The sequence below is a fragment of the Triturus cristatus genome, chromosome 2_2, assembly GCF_964204655.1.
Source record: "Triturus cristatus chromosome 2_2, aTriCri1.1, whole genome shotgun sequence".
In the NCBI taxonomy this organism is placed as follows: domain Eukaryota; kingdom Metazoa; phylum Chordata; class Amphibia; order Caudata; family Salamandridae; genus Triturus; species Triturus cristatus.
The window spans coordinates 1,154,362,276-1,154,380,858 of NC_140582.1; the positions used below are offsets into that span (position 1 = coordinate 1,154,362,276).

An 18,583-nucleotide genomic window follows, 5' to 3' on the forward strand; every position below is an offset into this window, starting at 1 on the left:
GCTGCGGCTAGAACAAAAGGTGGGGGCCAGTCTTCCTCTGCTAACAAAAAATCATAGGAAGCGGTCCGATTCTCCCCAAAAATCCCAGTGACTACACGCTCAATGTCACCCTCAATGCGAAAAACTATATTATACAGCGGATCCGGGGGGGCAACCCGGGTGTCAGCTGTCTCTACAGTGATGAAAGTTTCAGTTGCTGTCGCCTCCAGACAAGGACGCAGTGCCTCCTGCACTATTGTATCTTCCGCTGCGCTGTCTAGCAGGGTTACCGCCCAAGTCCAGTCCAGCAGTCAGGTTCTCACCGTCAGAGGCATATCTCGCTTTCAAAGCGGCAACTTGTTTCTTTTGAAACAGGGCAAGGAAGTGTGGTTGTTCCTCCTGTTTCCCCTTGCCGTCAAACTGACGAGGCTGTTCACGTCCCTGTGGCGCAGGATGACTTTTGCCACGATCCTGGCTGTCCCCACCACCGACCAGTAAGCCAGATGAGTCCTGTGAAGAATGAGGAGAACGCTAATCAGGGACCTGAAATCTATCATGAGTCTTAATTTTCGCACGGTCGTGCAAGTCATAAGTACGCTCAGAAGTCTCCGGTGTCGGTGGACCAGCACACGGCCCTTGCTTCTGTTGCTGCTGCCCCCGCTTTTTATTTTTCCAGTTCTTTTTAGAAGACTGGACGCCCATCTGTGTCAGATTGAGCTTTCTGTTGAGTTTGAGACTGTGTTTGCATCTGAGCAAAAGTCTTAAGTCCCAAACTATTGCGGCCAATGGTTTTATAGGCCTTTGCAATAATTTTTGGTAATTCGCGTGGTTTGTCCACATCAGGGATAGCCTGTAAGCCGTTAGCGACTTGAAAGCTTACTGCATCGCCCTTGACATTGGCAAGGATCAGATCAGCAACCATGTCGAACAATCCCATCAGTCTCATCCCCAATTCCACAGCCGCTTCAGCACCATGCTAATCTTGAACACGCTTAATCACGGAGGGGAGTACAGTCATAGAGGGAGTGCCAAAACACTTCGAGTACACCGCTGCGAACACCTTGCCCCAGGTGTTACAATCAGCCAACTCGGGAAGTAAGTCTTTAGGCAAACTAATAGTCAAAATCCGGTGTTTTTCTACAGGAGATGTATTAGGAAAAACAGCTTCAAGCTGTCAAAATTTTTCGGCAAACCAATAAGGTAATTCATCCTTATTTTGTGGTCGCTTGCCCATCACCGAATTAACAATGAAGGGACTGATAGTAACCCCACCACTTGCAGGACCACTCCCGTCTAGCCTTCGAAGTCCAGGCCCGGGAGTCGGGGCACGACTCTGCATCGTGGTCGGCCCCAAGCAATAGAGGCACCGGCAGTGGTGGTCCGTAACCGGCACAGTCGGTGACAGGAGTTACAAGCTTTAAAGCCAGGCATCCCTACCGGCACCAGAGACGAGTCGACGAGAATAGAACCAAAGGAGTTCAAAAAAGTTTAGTCAAAAAGTGACTAAAAGGGTATGCTCTTCCCGGATAGGCACTGTCTGTCGCGGAAAAAAGAAGAACTGACGTCCGCGCGCGAGGGTGGAGTCTTAAGTACTCCGATGTCATCCCGGCGCGCGACGCCAACGACTGACGCGGAGCCGCAGATGACGCCTAGCGACGCGCAAGGGTATTGCTGACAAATTTTTCCGGATCCAGCCTGACGCCTGGGGATATTCTAAGGTGAGGAATCTAACTAACTAATGTTTCTTACAAATATATCGTTACCGAAGGTAAGTAACTTGTTCGACAGGACTGATAGTAACCCCACCAGGTCCCGCTGGTGGTCCCACCTGGAAGTTGCGCAACATGAACTGAATAACAGCTCGATGTACTGCTACCAGTGAAGTATGTAACGCGCGTAGTTCAGGCAGTGTAGCTGCCGTCAACGCACGTGGGTGAGGGGCATACCCAGCCAACACCGGCCAAGTGGCCCCTTCAATTGACAAAGGACCTAAACGGACCAGCGTGTATGAATGTGGAAGGGCGCCATTAAACAAAGTTCGATGTTGCCAAGCTGGGAGCGGAACCTTAAGGGTCTGATAGGCTGATACGCGATCGGAAAAGCCGTGTCAGTATATTCATGGAACAGGTTATCCGTCCCGTCCATCGCAGGAAAGGTGACCCAAGAGTAAAAGACTTCGAAGCGGTATGCTGGATCCGTCTCTACTACAAAAATCAGGTCTACTCCAGCATCAAGGACACCATGGTGTCGTAAATAATCCCTGAGCGGAGTGCGATTAGGTGGCGAAATATTATGTGCCAATACGAAAAGCAAAGACGTACAACTTATAAATCAGCAGCACAACTAGGGTTAAGAACAAAGAGAGAAACCTTTTTTAAAACTTAAAGCTTGAAAGAACCTATAAAAACGTCAATATAGGACGCTACACCGTCACAGCTGTCTCCGGAGGCAGAAGTGAGGGAATTGTGGACCAGCATAAGCACTACTCAAGCATCTCGCAGAATAAGAACCATACCAAATGTTGGGGGCGTCATGTTGCAGGGATTCTGCACATATACAGAACTATGCCCAGGAAAACAGGACCTCAGTGAATAGGGGTGTACCAACCTACCACATTAGTACCCAAAATCCCAAACAGACGAGCTATAGTGTCTCATTCGTTCACCGACTACAGCGAAGCTACCAGTGATTAGACAACCCAGAACACGTCACTCTCTTGGGAATCACGGGAGCCAGACAACTCTTTCGCTCAATCACTCATACTTGTCCACAATGCGAATAAACAGACGAGGTATAGTTTAAAATGCTTATTTTAACTAACTCGCTCTATGGTACAGTACATGTGACGTTACTAGCAGCAAAATGCATAAACACAATATAGTCCGCATTATCACCATTCCATAGAATACAAACGGAGATATCTTTTTATAAACACAGTGGAAAAGAGACTAAGAGTCCTAACCACCTTACCCGGTGTAAGAAATAGTTTATTCTAAAAAAGAAGACCTCTGGGCTTTGTCAGCAGACCCCATACCTCAAGGCCTAGATGAAATGTTCACATCACAGAACACGCACAGCTCTTCTCTCTGGAAAGGTGTCTCTCCGAGTGTGTCATTACATGTTTTGCTTGCAATATTAAAGCACACGATTTCCAGTAGTGCAGCTCTGGGTAGTTTGTTATGCCTAGGTGCAAGGGACTGACCAGAACAAAATAACAAGGGGCATTGTTGATCGACAGCAGAGAACACAAAAAGCAGACAGTTCTCATGTGAACGGGGCACACACAATCTCTTGCGAAATATATGCTTTGTAGGAGAGTAGGGTCTGCTTTCTAAATTCACCCCCACTTTTTGATTTTGCTTCTCTGGTTTTCGACTTAGATGTGGCTGTGGGCCTGCCAATCAGACCCACAGCCCAGCTGTTCTCTCTCTAAATGTATACTATGTACTTTAGGTGCATAACCCAATTGGTTAAGATCACCTTATTGGCCCCTGTACAGTGTACCTTAGGTACCCAGGGCATAGGTGTACCCTAGGCCTACCAGGGGCTGCAGCATGTATTGTGCCACCCCTGGCCTGGCCTTCCATTATGACACAACTGGCTGATCACTCAGCTGGGGCAAGGTCGTGTAATCACTCCTTGCTTGGGTGTAGTATTCCTATACCTACCTTATATATAGACACATGTGTACCTATCAGCCACTCCTATGGCAGGCCTTAACAATCCTGGAGGCAGAGTGCTTGGTAACATGTGAGATGGTGCTCTAGCATGAGCTGAGCCTGTCTGCAGCTTTCGGAACCATGTCCTTATAGCTGTTCTATGATATAGCCTACCATATACTCTTAAAGTGCCTTATAATCTTAAACAGTTATGGTAACTATGCTTTGGCTTTATCAAAACATGTCGTGTAAGGTGTCTAACACTTTGGAATAATACCTCCATACCATTTCTGGCAATGAGGATATTATTCCTCCCTTCTAGAGGGAGCAGACATGTTGAAACCTACTTACCCGGTTAAAGTTAACCAGAGCCCCAGCAGCACAAAATGGATGCTGCTGCCACAGACACAAGTCTGACCTCCTGCTGCTGGGAGTCCTTCCAGCAAGGAGGCTTGGAAAATAGGTTTCTTGCCTTGGGAGGTACGAGCACCACCCTAGACCGGATTTAGTATATTGGGGCAGGGAGGTTTGAATGAAACTAGACTCTGCCTGGGGCACACAAGGTGTCCCATGCATAGTCCAGTTCAAACCGGCGCTGGGGCACTCCAGCCCCAGCTCTGGCACGAAACTGGACAAAGGAAAGGGGGTGTAACCACTCCCCTTCCTGGTCCCACCCATAGGAGGGACCTTGCAGGTAGCCCAGCCCACTAGCCCAGTATATCAGTAGGTAGCTAAGCCCTGCTAAATTAGATGAACCTGCAACTTGTACAGAAACTCTGGACCTTCGACATTCGACCTCAGGAAGAAGACTGAAGAAATCTCCCTTGTGGCCAAGGAGTGACCACCCTGGGCAACCAGGCACCATCCAGCGACCGCTGCTTTGCGACTGATCCTACGAGGGACGACTGCAGAGACTGACCAGCGCCGAGACTTCCAGACACCTCTGACCCAGATCCACATCTCCGGCGAAGCTGAGACCCGTGGAGGCGATGAGGGACGTGGGACCGGCGACTTGGGAAAAGTGGCTAGTAACTGACTAGCACGACTTCCGAGGCTCCCTCGAGGCTGTGCTTTGGGAATTGAGAAGCCCCCATCCCGAGCACCATCTGCAAAGAAGACCAGCTCCCCACACTTAACGTGTTCTGCGTGGGGCCCTTCTGCACCTGAGTTGCTCGACGTGTTGTCCGGTTGCTGGCCCGTTGGCTAGTGACCTCTGCGACGACGAACCTTTGTTTTCATCTTGCTGGTCCGGCTCCTCCAGACTGGCACCCGCTCCTCTGTGAAAGAGAAGCACCCCAGACCTTCCTGGTCTGCACCAGAAGCAAGTCCTCCATCCTGCGTGGGTTCCGCTTGCCAAGGCTTGTTGGGTCCTGACTCGACTTCGCCGCCGACAGCAAGAGCCTTCGTGGGACAGCTCACCTCCTGGTCCTGGTCGTCCTCGACGCCTCCTGGTACCCGTGACTGCTGCGACAAGCTTCACCTCTTCACCTGCATCTTCACGACATCGCCTGGTTCCTTCCTGGTCCCTTCCCGACTCCTGGCTGGTGACCTAGACTCTGTCCCTTCTGCTTGCAGGTTCCTTCCTTCTTGATCCCATCCTTGGGATCCACCGGACACTCTTCACTGACTGCCTGTCACCAACTTTCCTTCAGGCATCCATAGGAGTCAACGACGAAACCCGACGCAAGTTCACACCTATGCACCCACAGACCGTGGGCTAGGTAACTTGAGTACTCCGGTGCTCACAAGGGTATTGACTATCCTAGGGTCTAGTTTCCGAGTCTCGACTTCCTAGCTATACCAGAAGTGTCCTAAAACTGTTAATTTCTAACAACTTCCATTTCTATCGACTTTTACGCATTACGCGTGAGTGTTTCCACTCTGCACCTGAATCCCGTGGGCCTCCCACTTCCTAACCTTTGGTAGTATAGTGTAGCCCCAGCGATTCCCTAGGCCTATCCTGTGTTCGTGACAGTGGTTCTTATACCATTTTCTTAGTATATGGTTTGCGTGGCCCCTAGGGCCTAACTGTATTACTTACCTGTGTGACTTAATGTATGCTTAAATAAGACTGTGTTGTACTTACCTCGAATCTCATAAAGAGTGCTGAGGGTTTGACTAGAATAAATACATTCTATTTTTATATATATCTGTTGTGGTGTCCTTTCATTTGGTATTCAAGGGATTACATATGGTATAACAGCTGGCTTCACATGCCATCCAGAGTTTAGCCTAAGACTGCTCTTGTCCATGCTACCACTAGGATAGCTGTTCTATAAGGCTGACTTTACAACCAATCACCATAAGGGTTGTTTGGACTGATACAAGGTGTACACTAGAATTAGTGACATCATATATCAGGCCAATGTCTCACATGCTTGCAGTGTCGTGCGCAAAAGCAGCCGCATGGCAGAGAAGCTCATGTTAAGTTTGCAAATGTCAACACTGGGCCCATAACCTCTACTACAATAGCAACTTATTTTGTTTACAGCCATGACTAAATACACCACATAACACCCATCACTTGTCACACAAAAATGAGGTCAGTGTTTAACAATTTCAAAAAAGTGAACTGAACTAGAATTGACTAAGGGAATGGCTTTTTGTTATTTTAGACGTCATCAATTGTCAATTTTAGGCATTCCTGCGATTTCATTCGAGAGACAAAAATGACATTCAACTTTCCCAGTTCTTTAAAATACTTGAAAGAAAAAAACTAGTTGAGTACGATTTGAATTTTCTCAGTGGGACAATCGTAAAAACGTTATCAACTGACTTCTCTAAAGACCCTCTGGAACTATATGTATATAGTGCACGCTTATCTAATTCAAATACAAGGATTCTTTCATCTTCATACTACTATTTGTGAGACTAATAGGCAGATGGTGAGGCTGATTTCATTGTGTATATTCAGATGCCCGCCGACACCCCCAGGTGCACTTCCGCTGATCTTCACACCCTAATCCCCGGATGCAAAGACTGCTGCTTCACATCTCCTTGCTCCACAGCAGGACCTTTCACCTGTCAATCACTGCCACCCTATGACTGACCGCCCTAGCATGGTCCCCGCAGCAAGAGGCACCTGCCCCGATCAACGCAGATGCCTCCTGATCAAAGCAAGATCACTGTGCAAACATGCCACCAAAGTCTGGGACACCGTTTCTACTCTCGTCCTTGACGTGATCATCACAGAGACTTGGCTCACCCCACGTTATCCCTGGACTACGCTGCCCAGCAGCTACAAGATGAAACACCACAGTAACAGACCTAGAAGCGGCATCCCCATCGAACACAAGGAAGCAATTGTCTGTATGACCACCGAAGCCGAAACCAGGCCGTTCATGGAACACCGGAATTTCCTACCATACCAACAGCAAAACCACCATCAGCGGCACCCTTGCATAGAGACCCCAGGACCGTGAACCGGCCTCAGCGACACCATTACTGAATTCCTCACCCCTCTTGCCATCGATTCTGAACACTACGGGCCATATGTAGGTGGCCTAACATTTACCACTTCATAAATACCGAATTTTACCGATTCGGTATTTATGAAGTGGTAAATGCTATGTAGGTAATCCATCGGTAATATTTACCGGTTCGAATGAGTCGGTATTTTAGAATCGGTATTTACCGATTCGGTAATGGTAACTGGCTTCCCATTGATTCCTATGGGCCAGGAGGCCCATCGGAATCAATGGGAAGCCAGTTACCATTACCGAATCGGTAAATACCGATTCGGTAATGGGGGGGAGCACAATCAAGGGTGGCAGGGTGTCACAGTGACACCCTGTTGCACCCCTGATTCCTGCATGTGTGCACATGTGGCACACATACATGCCCTAAGGGCATGTATGTCTGCCACATTGCACACTTCTAAGTCCAAAAAAATGCTTTTTCAAAGCCATTCGTCATTTACCACCAACTTTTAGTTGGTGGTAAATAACGAATCCACACAACACCCACACACTCCCCCTACATCTCATTTCAGGATTCGGTATTTACCGAATCGGTAAAATTACCAAATCGGTAATTATACCGATTCGGTAAATTACCGAATCCTGAAATGTGCCCCCTATATACCAAAAGCCTGAATACCGGTCGGTAACGGGATTTTTACCGAAAATCGGCCGTTACCGACCGGTATTGGGCTTCCTACATATGGCCCTACGTCTTTTTGGGAGAGCTCAACTTTCACCTGGATGACCCCACAGACACCAACTCCACGACCTCCTGAAACAAATGGACATCAGCCTCACAGAGATCGTCTCGGACCCCACACACACAGCTGGACACGCATTGAACCCCATGTCCAGCAACAAAATCAGATACGGTCACATCACCACCCCCAACCACGACATCGCCCCTTTCCGCAGCCGGGCCAAGGTCACTCGTCACCAGTGGACCGAGGCCCTCCGCCTCGCCCAGACCCTCCACCAACCTGAACCAGGCAGTAGAGATCTTCAATGCTTGTTTCCCAACCCCCACCACCAAACCAGCCAGAAAGCACAGACCACCAAAGAAGCCAGCTGATACACCCCAGAACTCAGCACAGCAAAATGCAGATGCAAACACCTGGAAAGAAAATGGCGCACCAGCAAAAACAGTGATCGAGCCTTCTTCATGTCTGCCCTCAACAACTACCACCATGTACTTAAACCTAAAACTGTGAAAAAGAGTGCCCTGACTCACCGCATCGAGGCCAGCACCATCCGGACCAAGGTACTCTTCGGCCCATCAGCCAGAGAAAACTTGACTCCGCCCTCAAAGGAATTCTGCGACGCACATGCAGACCATTTCCACAGAAAGATAGCCACCAATTACAGAAACTTCAATCCCCAAGCCACCGTTCTCAGCATAGACACTTCTTTGAAGACCGCCACCAACCACCCTCTCACGACATGGGACAAACTCGGCACAGCGACTCCAAGGCCTTAATGAACTCCATTATTATTATTAGTCCGATTTATAACGCTCATGGCTGCCCCAGCAACGGGGCGTCCCAGCGCGACCCCAACCAGGACCAACAACCCGGAGGCAGAAGCAAGATGAGAGCTAAACATATACAGATTTAGCAGGGTCAGAGAACAGCCAGGTTTTTATAGCTTTACGAAAGGCCAAGTGCTTCTGAATAACTCTGATAGAGACGGGTAATGAGTTTCAGAGTTTGGCGGCTAAGTTCCGAAAGGAGCGGCCACCTGCTCTGGCTTTGAAAACGCGAGGGGTACAGACCAGGGCGCAGCCAGCCAATCTTAATAGGCGTTGTGGGGTGTAGGGCTTAAGTAGATTGGCCAGGCCCCCAGGGGCCTGACCAGACAAGATTTTGTGCGCCACACATAAAGCCTTAAACTGGATGTGTTTTTCCACAGGCAGCCAGTGCAGTTTAGGGAGCAAAGCGGCCACTGAGCTAGACTTAGGAAGTGCTACCAGCAGCCGCGCAGCAGCATTCTGGACCCGCAGCAGACGATTGATACTGGCCTTATTAGTGCCCAAATAAAGTACGTTCGCATAGTCCAGCCTAGACAAAATTAGGGCCTGGACTATGGTTTGAAGCACTTTGGGGGGGAAAAAGCCAATCACGGGTCTAAGGCCTCGTAAAAGCCCAAAACACACCCCAGCCACTGTTTTAGATTGCGCTTCAAAAGTCAAACCCTGATTAAACCATATCCCTAGATTCTTTACAACCTTTTTGTGAGAGGGCGCAGGTTTAAGACGCTCCGGCCAGCACTGTTCGGACCATAGTTCCTGGTCCTTCCCAAACAGTAGGATCTCTGATTTGCTAGCGTTGAGCTGCAGAAAGTTAGCCGCCATCCAGTCCGCCACTGCTAGAAGATCCTCCCTGAATTTCCCCAGATTGGCATCACAGTTCTTAGAGAAAGAGATCAACAGTTGGGTGTCATCGGCATATGACACCAATACAAGCCCTCTGTTTTTAGCTACCGCAGCCAGGGGGCGAACATAGATATTAAACAGAAGCGGGCTCAAAACTGAGCCCTGCGGTACTCCCTGATGCAGAGCAAACTCCTGGGAATGGAACGGAGGCATGGAGACTTGGAAAGACCTTTCCTCTAAGAAGGAGCGGAACCAGCCCAAAGCCTCACCCTCAACACCAATTTCCTGCAGACGAGTTAATAAAGTTGCATGTGAAATGGTGTCGAAGGCGGCACTTAGATCCAAAAGGACCAAAGCTACAGAGTCACCCCTATCCAGACTATCCCTAATAGCTTCCGACACTGCCAACAGTGCAGATTCGGTCCCATGACGCACACGGAAGCCATGTTGCAAGGGGTCCAGAATGGAGTTTTGACCAATATACTCCGAAAGGGCAGAGTTGATATGAGATTCCGTCACCTTAGCCAGAAACGGGAGCAGGGAGATAATTGCCCGGTTCCACAGGGTCCAGGGAGGGTTTCTTAAGTAAAGGAACAACTTTGGCATGTTTCCAAACCCTGGGGACCACTGCAGAAGACAAGGATAGATTCACTAAACCCATAACCCAAGGGACGATCACAGAGTGGAGTTGACGAAATAAGGCAGGAGTCAGGGGATCAGCTGGGGATCCAGACTTAATCTTCAAACAGAGTACATCAAACTCGTTGGAAGATAGAGATGGAAAGGATACCAGGCTACAACCCGCCATGGGGCCAGATGTGATAGAAGACTCACTCCCAGCACACAGATCTACCGGCAGCAGGTTGGAATAGATCTGCTCAACCTTATCCAGGAAGTAACGAGCCAGCTCACTACACTGTTGATTGGAGACAATCGGGGAGGATACCACAGAGCCTGCACTTTTCATACTTTTAAGCAGGGCAAACACCGACTTGGCAGGATTAGTGCTTGCCAAGATTTCTTTAGCCACATACTCAGCTTGCACCTTCCGGATAAGTCGGTGATACTGTTTAATGGCAGCCCGATATTCCAGCTTAGCTGAGACGTCATAAGAGCGTCTCCAGACACGTTCCAGCTGCTTACAGCCCTTTTTGGCAGACACAAGTGATGTGTCAAACCAAGGGTTGGAAGACCTTGTACTTCTTGCTCCCAGGCGGGCCGGGATACAAGTATCCAGGCCCAGAATAACCCATTCATGGAAGCAAGAAATTGCTGCCTCCATGTCAGAGGGCATTAAAGGCCTACTATCGGCCAAGCAGGCCGAAAGTTGGCAAAGATCTAATTTATGCCAAGGACGCTTCAGCACGGGGACAGAGCGTAGGGGTACAGCTTTCCCCTGCAATCGCAGCACAAAAGGGACTAAGAAATGATCCGTCCAGGCCTGGGGAACTGGAGAGGAGACCTGTAAAGGATGTAGATTCGAGAATATAGGGTCCAGCAAATGCCCTGCCTCATGAGTATTCGCAGAGACGCATTGCATCAACTGAAAGGCCTCCAAATCTGCCAGCAGGTTCGAAATCACCGCTTTCTCATGCATCTCAAAATGAAGGTTGAGATCCCCTAAAATAGTAAAATTTGACGCCCTGCCTGCAATTTTACTCAAAGTCCTCCCTGAAGCCGGTTGCGGGACCCGGGGGCCGGTAAACTAAAAGGCCTGACATAGTGAAATTAGGGGTCAGCATAACTTTAAACGCTGCACTTTCACATTCCACAATAGTTTCTTTTATAAAACTACAGTTATAGACATCTTTAATAATTAGTGCAATACCACCACCATGCCCCACCTCTCTATTAACCGTCTTCAGCACATAGCCCTGAGGAAGGGCGAGCCATTCACTCAGGTGCACCCACTGACCCATACCCCCATCGACTCTTCAACCTTGGAAGCGACGAGATTAGCCACTAGCTCACCACCATCCTCAAATGGTCCATCTCCACAGCCACCTTGCCGATGCTTGGAAACACTCAAGAGGTCCGTCTCCTCTTCAAAAACCCGAAAGCAGACCCCTACTACCTCCAGAACTATTGCCCTATGTTGCTGCTCCCGTTCCCTGCCAAAGTTGTGGAGAGGGCCATCAACCTCTAACTCGCTGAACACCTAGAGAGAAGTAACCTTCTAGACACACTCCCAGTCTGGATTCAGAGCTAACCATAGCCCCAAGACATCCCTGATCGCAATGACAGACAACATCTGTACCCTACTCGACCGAGGAGAAGCAGCCACCCTGGCAGCCACCCTGATTCTTTTCGACCCCACCGCTGTCTTTGACATTGTCTCCCACCACACACTAATATACCTTCTGCACCAGATCGGCATCAAAGATGGCACTCCTACATGGATGGCATCCCTCCTCACGGTGTGCACACAGAGGATTTGTCTCTCTTGACCTCACAGCACAAGAGCACAAGCGCACCATCTGCGGCACTCATCCACCAGTTCCACCCTCTTCAACATCTATATGACGCAGCTAGCAGACATTGTCAGAGCCCACAACATTAACATCATCTCCTACGCCCACGACACACAGCTCATCCTCTCATTCTCAGAGGACCCCACTACGTCAAGAAACAACCTTCACAACTGCATGAAGAACGTTTCAACCTGGATGAGACCCACATCTCCCAGCACCTGAGACCTCCACTGACTACCCATCCAGAAGAGATGCCACTTCAAGCTCCTGACCCATGCCTACAAAACCCTCTACGACCTAGGACTGGCATACATGAACCACTGCTTGAACTTCCACCAACCATCCAGTACCTTTGCTCTGCTCACCTCACCATCGCACAGACACCGCGCATCTGCCGTTGCCACACCGAAGGTTGATCCTTCTCCCACCTCCTCGCCAAATCCTTTAATTCCCTTCCACCTTCTAACAGCACTCTCATTGGCGGACTTCAGGAAGGGACTTAGTATCTGGCTCTTCAACTGAGAGCCTCAGCCCAGCGCCTAGATACCTTCACAGGTGATAAGCTGTGCTTTATAAGTACAGATTGATTGATTTATTGTGTCACAAACATGCTTAGTGTGATGGCCATGCATAATTGGGAAACTTAACATATGTTGTTTTCAGAGCATGTTGTAACTGGAGATATAGAGGAACAGCTGTGGCTTTTGAAATCTGACTGTAAAAGCGCACAGTAGACTGCATGGATGGTGATGGAATATTCATATGTCACAGTTTTCCTTCTGGTATTTCTGAAGGGTTTATCCCCTGACAAATAGAGGTCTGATTCATTTTGCTAGTAGGAGGTAGTGGTGGGCAGTAGTTTGGGATGCTGGTATTACACCTGCCTGTTCACAGCGTTTAGTTGTTACCAAGTAATGTTTTCTTCCTGAATTGGAAATATCCAATATCCAATTTTCTTTTTTTTTTTTTTTCTTCTGCTAATTTTAAAACACTATTACTTCTCTGCCGATGCTTTTTAGATATCAACTTAATGTGCCATCATAGCGAGAAGAACCATCTAAAACACAAAATTGCAATACACAAGATGTCCTCACTGGCGCTAATTCAACGTTCCCACTTAAGGCAGTGACCTGAAGACATTAAGACAAGTGAAAGCCTGTAGATGGACAGTACAGCGGTACACGGGGTGGACAGACTGGAGGAAGATTTGAAGGGCAGCAGTATAGACGAGTCTGGTTTCACCTGAGAAGCAGCGGCAAAAGGGAATTGTAGGGCAACGTCTTTAGCAAGTATTGAAGCAATACTTTCCATAGATCAGTACTGAGCTCACCTTATGAAGTGCATTTTTATGCACTACCCACGTGCAATATAGACTGCTGTTTCGTACTCGGAAGGAACAGCACTCCGCTACTTCACATAAGAGTGCCTGGCTCTGCTGATCCAATCTTTAAGTTCTCTACATGCTAGTCATGGTGCTCTCGTTCTGCACGTGGCCGATTAATGCACTTCCAAGTAACCCGTCACAGGAGAGAAGCTGCTTGCTTAGTTAAGTACACTTTTCTCATATTGACAGTGGTTCCAGCGGTCATTTGCTTGAGTGGTTGACTTCAATGTTAAGCTGCAGTTTGCGCTTTATTAGCTCTTCTATGATGCTGTCAGATATAAAGTTATATTTTCTTAATGATGATTGACTCAAAGACCCGTTTTAATCGTCACATAAGCACTATATTTTGTGTTGTTTCACGTCGTAGCTTAGATGTGTAGGTGCTGTTGATGTATATGATCCATTGCTTAGCTAGTGTTTTTTTTTCTGCCAAACAGTAACATGGCAAATTTTGGGATTCTTGCAAAGTACACCTGATGCAAGCCCTGCAGAAGATGTGCAGGATTTTTTTCGCTTCTAACAAGCTTCAGAAAATAGCTATCATAAGGAGACCTCCTATGGCCGAGCAATGTCCTCACCCAGTGGCTCCTAACATCGTGGCATGCCGTCTTGGAGTTGTTGAAGGTGCCAAAGGGACCATAATTGTCCAGGAAATTTCCTATTATTTTCTCATGAACTGTTCCATTGAAGAATTTGTAATAAAAATTTAGTGCCATATCTGAAAGAGACACGTTGGTGATAGATTCCTTATCTTAGAATATCCCCAGGCGTCAGACTGGATCCACATAGTTTTTTGTTAGCAGTACCCCTGCACGTCAGTAGGTGGTGTCGTGCAACTCCGCGTCCGTCGCTGGCATTGTATGTGCCGAGATGACGTCGCGGAAACTCCACCCATGCGCGCTGACGTCAGTTCTTCCTTTTTCCGTGCCAGTAAGCGCAGATCCGGTTAGAGCACGTACCTTAGTCACTTTTTGACTATCTTTTTGAGACTTTTTGTCTCCTGTAAGTGTGAGTTCGGTGCTGTAGGGATGCCTGGTTTTAAGTCTTGTGGGGCCTGCTGCTGCAATATGTCGGTGACGGACCCCCACGACGTCTGTCTTTTCTGCCTGGAGAGCGACCACGACTCCCGGCCAGCATGGACTGTTTGGCCAATGCCCCGAAGGCCTTGAGGGAGTGGTGCCGGAAGCTGTTTGAGGTCCGGCACTCGTCCCCTTGCCGTTCGTGGTCCAGGGGCCGCTCCAGGGAACGCTCGCAGGGCCACCATCATCGCTCCTCGGGCTCCAAGTCTTCACCCTCGGATTCGGGTAAGAGACGACACAAAATGAAGTTGAAGAAGCGTTGACGCTCTCCGACGTCCCCCTGTCGATTCCCGGATGCTGACAAGGGGGACAGTGATTCTGCCCCTGTGGCTACTTCGGAGCCCAGATGGCAGGATTCGCCATCACCTCCCCCACTGGCACACTATCACATCGGACAAGTGGGTGTTGCAGATCATCCACAAGGGTTACTCCTTTCCCTTTCAGTCTACCCCTCCAGCCATGCCACCTCGGTGCCACCGCATGTCGGGGGAACATTTGGCAACTCTCCAGCAGTAAGCTACGACCCTCTTGGCCAAGGGAGCCATCGAGTGCGTTCCTGGGCCGGAAGTGGGGAGTGGTTGTTATTTCCACTACTTTCTGGTCCCCAGGAAGGACAAAGGGGGTCTGCGTCCCATCTTGGACCTCCGGAACGTCAACCGCTTCCTTCAAAAGGAGAAGTTCAAGATGCTGACTCTGGCTCAGGTCTTGGCTGCCCTCGTCCCTGGAGACTGAATGGTAGCGTTGGACTTGCAGGATGCATATTTTCACTTCCCCCTCCTGCCGGCCCACCGACGTTACCTGCGGTTTATGGTAGGCCCGGGGCATTTTCCGTATGCCGTGCTACCCTTCGGCCTTACCAGCGCCCTGCGGGTGTTCACGAAGGTGATGGCGGTGGTCGCAGCTCATCTGCGCAGGTTAGGGGTGTCAGTCTTCCCCTACCTCGACGACTGGTTGTTGAAGGCGAGCTCGGCCCAGGCAGTCATCTCCCACCTTCAGACTACGGCCGACCTCCTGCATTTGCTGGGGTTCTCCATCAACGTGCCGAAGTCGCACCTGAGCCCCTCTCAGAAGCTTACCTTCATCAGAGCGGTTCTGAATACGACGCGGTTTCGGGTTTCTCCTCCCGAGCAGCGAGTCTGGGATATTTAGGCTCGGATTCCAATCTTTCAGCCTCTCTCCTGGGTTTCAGTCAGGATGACCCTCCGGCTCCTGGGCCTGATGGCATCCTGATAGTGAAAAATGCCAGATGGCATATGCGTGCTCTGCAGTGGGACCTGAAGTTCCAGTGGGCGCAGCATCAGGGCAACCTGTCTGATCATGTCCAGATCTCGGAGGGCACTGCACGACAATCGCAGTGGTGGCTCACGAATCGCGATTGGGTCAATGGCAGATCTCTCTCCCTTCCCCAACTGGAGCACACAGTGGTGACGGATGCGTCCCTCCTGGGATGGGGAGGCCACTTGGGAGAGGCGGAGATCAGAGGACTCTGGTCTCTGGCGGAGTTCCGGCTCCATGTCAACCTTCTGCAGATTCGGGCGATCCGACTTGCTCTGAAGGCATTCCTTCCCTTTGTCCGGGGAAGTGTGGTGCAGGTGTTCACGGACAACACCGCCATGTGGTATTGCAACCAACAGGGCGGGGTGGGGTCGTGGACCCTATGTCAAGAGGCTCTGCGCCTCTGGACGTGGCTGGAACATCAAGGCATTACCTTGGTGGTACAACACCTGGCAGGTTCTCTGAACGCCAGGGCGGGCGAACTCAGCCGTAGGTGCTTGATGGATCACGAATAGCGTTTTCACTCTGAGGTGGCGCAAGGTCTCTTTCTGCAGTGGGGAGAGCCTTGGTTAGATCTATTTGCCACCGAAGAGAACGCACAATGTCATCAGTTCTGCGCGTTGAAATTTTCAAGGAGGCACTCGCTCGGCGACGCTTTGCCCAGAGTGCTGAAGAAGATTCGGCGCGACCGGGCCCAAGTCGTCCTTGTGGCTCCGGATTGGGCGCGGAGATACTGGTATCCCGAGCTACTCAGCATGGCTATCGATCCTCCGATCCGACTGCCTCTTCGGGAGGATCTTCTGTCACAGCAGCAGGGGACGGTCCTCCACCTGAACCTGTCCAGCCTCCGCCTCCATGCGTGGAGGTTGAGCGGCGACAGTTGACCGCTTTCGATCCTCCTCCCGAAGTCTGTGATGTCATTCTGGCAGCCAGGCATCCCTCCACTAAGACGGTGTACACCTGCCGGTGAAACAAGTTTGTGGCATGGTGCACAGCAAAGTCTGTGGATCCCCTTTCTGCCCTTCTTTCTGAGGTCCTTCTGCTCCTGCTATCTTTGGCCCAGCAGGGTTCTGCTCTGGGCACTATCAAAGCTTATCTTTCGGCCATCTCCGCCTTTCTAAGGCTTCCAGATCAGCCTTCTCTCTTTAAGTACCCGGATGTTAACGGTTTCTTGAAAGGCATTACGCACACGTTTCCTCCCGTGCCTTTCATAATGCCTCAATGGGACTTAAATCTTGTCTTGACCTCTCTGATGTGCGCTCCTTTTGAGCCCCTTCATACCTGTCCTTTACGTCTTCTTACTCTCAAGGCGGCTTTCCTGGTAGCTATCACCTAGCTACGTGGGCCTTGCTGCACACGTTTACCAAGCATTACTGCCATGACAGTCCAGTCCGGAGAGACTGCTTCTTTGGCCGTTCTGTTCTCCGTGACTTTCTGGTGTAATCTATTCGCAGACCCACCACCGGGGGTGGTATTGCTGGGGTATCTATTCTAAGGTAAGGAATCTATCACTAACGTGTTTCTTTCAAATGCACAAGTTACTACTTGTGTAACGATATATCTGTAAGAGACATTAGTTAGTGATAGATTCCTTACCGCACTGCCCATCCTCCCCTTTCTGCGAACTGATTACTAGGGTGAACTTAATCATCTTTCAGGGCCCTAGTTTCTTGGCACCAGTGGTCAGTTTCTTGCATGGCTCTGCATTCCTGGCGCGGAAAGTTGTGTACACAACTGACGTCCGTGCGTATGGGTGGCACCTAAGTAGTCTCCGTGATGTCATCTCGGTGCATACGACGCCAGCGACGGATGCGGAGCTGCACGACGCCACCTACTGACCCGCTAACGAAAAAACTTTCCCGATCCAGTCTGACGATTGGGGATATTCTAAGGTAAGGAATCTATCACTAACTAATGTAGTAACTTGTGCCTTTATTGTTAACCAGCTGATAGACCATTAATGGAGTAGTATTTCAATTACTTCTAACATTACTAAAAGTAGATAGATACTTTTGTTTTCTTAGAATTCAGTATTTCATTGAATGTTATTGCTGGTTAACGCCATCATCCATACGCATGTTTGGTATAAACCATGCGGCCAACAAAATTCTCAGTTAAAATAAAGCACAGATTCTGGAGAATTTTAATATAACTGTCTTTTATAGGTTTTCATTTACATATTGTTTACAAGTCTACATTTACAAATCGTGAGCTATATATGCACTGTTATAATGTGTAACCCATTAAATGGCTAAATGCCGGAACGAAATAATGTCTACTTGCAGTATTTCTGATTATATTCCATGCACCAACTAGCAAAACAGTGCTTCCTCATAACTACTGATCATGTAATGTATTTTTAAATACTATGTGATACATTTTTGCTAGCCAAATATAATTCTCTTATGGCCTTTTGGCATTGAAGACAAGTTGGTGGGGGGCTTTACTTCACCATTATTATTACCAGAGTACACAGGCATCCCTCAACACCACTTTTGGTTGTACGATTCCTTCCTCTCAAGAAAATACCTAGGAAATTGTTGCGGAGTGGCATATTACAGTGAAGTTTTCAAAACACTGCAGGTGATGGTAAAGAGAAGATGAGAAAAAATGAGTGTGGGGATAGGTGGGCAAAGCATGTCCTTAAAAGGTCGACTTTATCAGTCTCCTAGCATCATCCTTTGTTCTTTTTCCTTAAGTTATTCCATTCTTCCTTAGTGGTTTCTTGCATTTTCCGGGTTGAAGGCAAGTTCTATATTTTCAGTTACATTTGTAGCCTCATTGCACTTTCCCCGGATATTCCCCGCTGCCTGCCATAACTAGCATCGCTTAGAAGAACTAGTCACAGAACAAAGTTAGTCCTGATCTTCTTATCTTCTATGTTTCCCCGTTTTAGATATAGTT

General features: G+C 49.0%; 1 protein-coding gene across 3 annotated transcripts in view; it reads left to right on the forward strand.

The window, feature by feature from the left end:
• Positions 1–18,583, forward strand: part of ATRN (attractin) — a 900,609-nt gene that overhangs the window by 729,877 nt on the left and 152,149 nt on the right. The window contains exon 27 of one of the 3 annotated variants that reach the window (XM_085642693.1): positions 13,763–13,898. The exons of the other annotated variants lie outside the window; for them this stretch is intronic. Coding sequence (XP_085498819.1) covers positions 13,763–13,765 — 3 coding nt within the window. The 3' untranslated portion in view covers positions 13,766–13,898. Of the gene's footprint in view, positions 1–13,762; positions 13,899–18,583 lie in introns of those variants that run through there. 3 annotated transcript variants of the gene reach the window in all.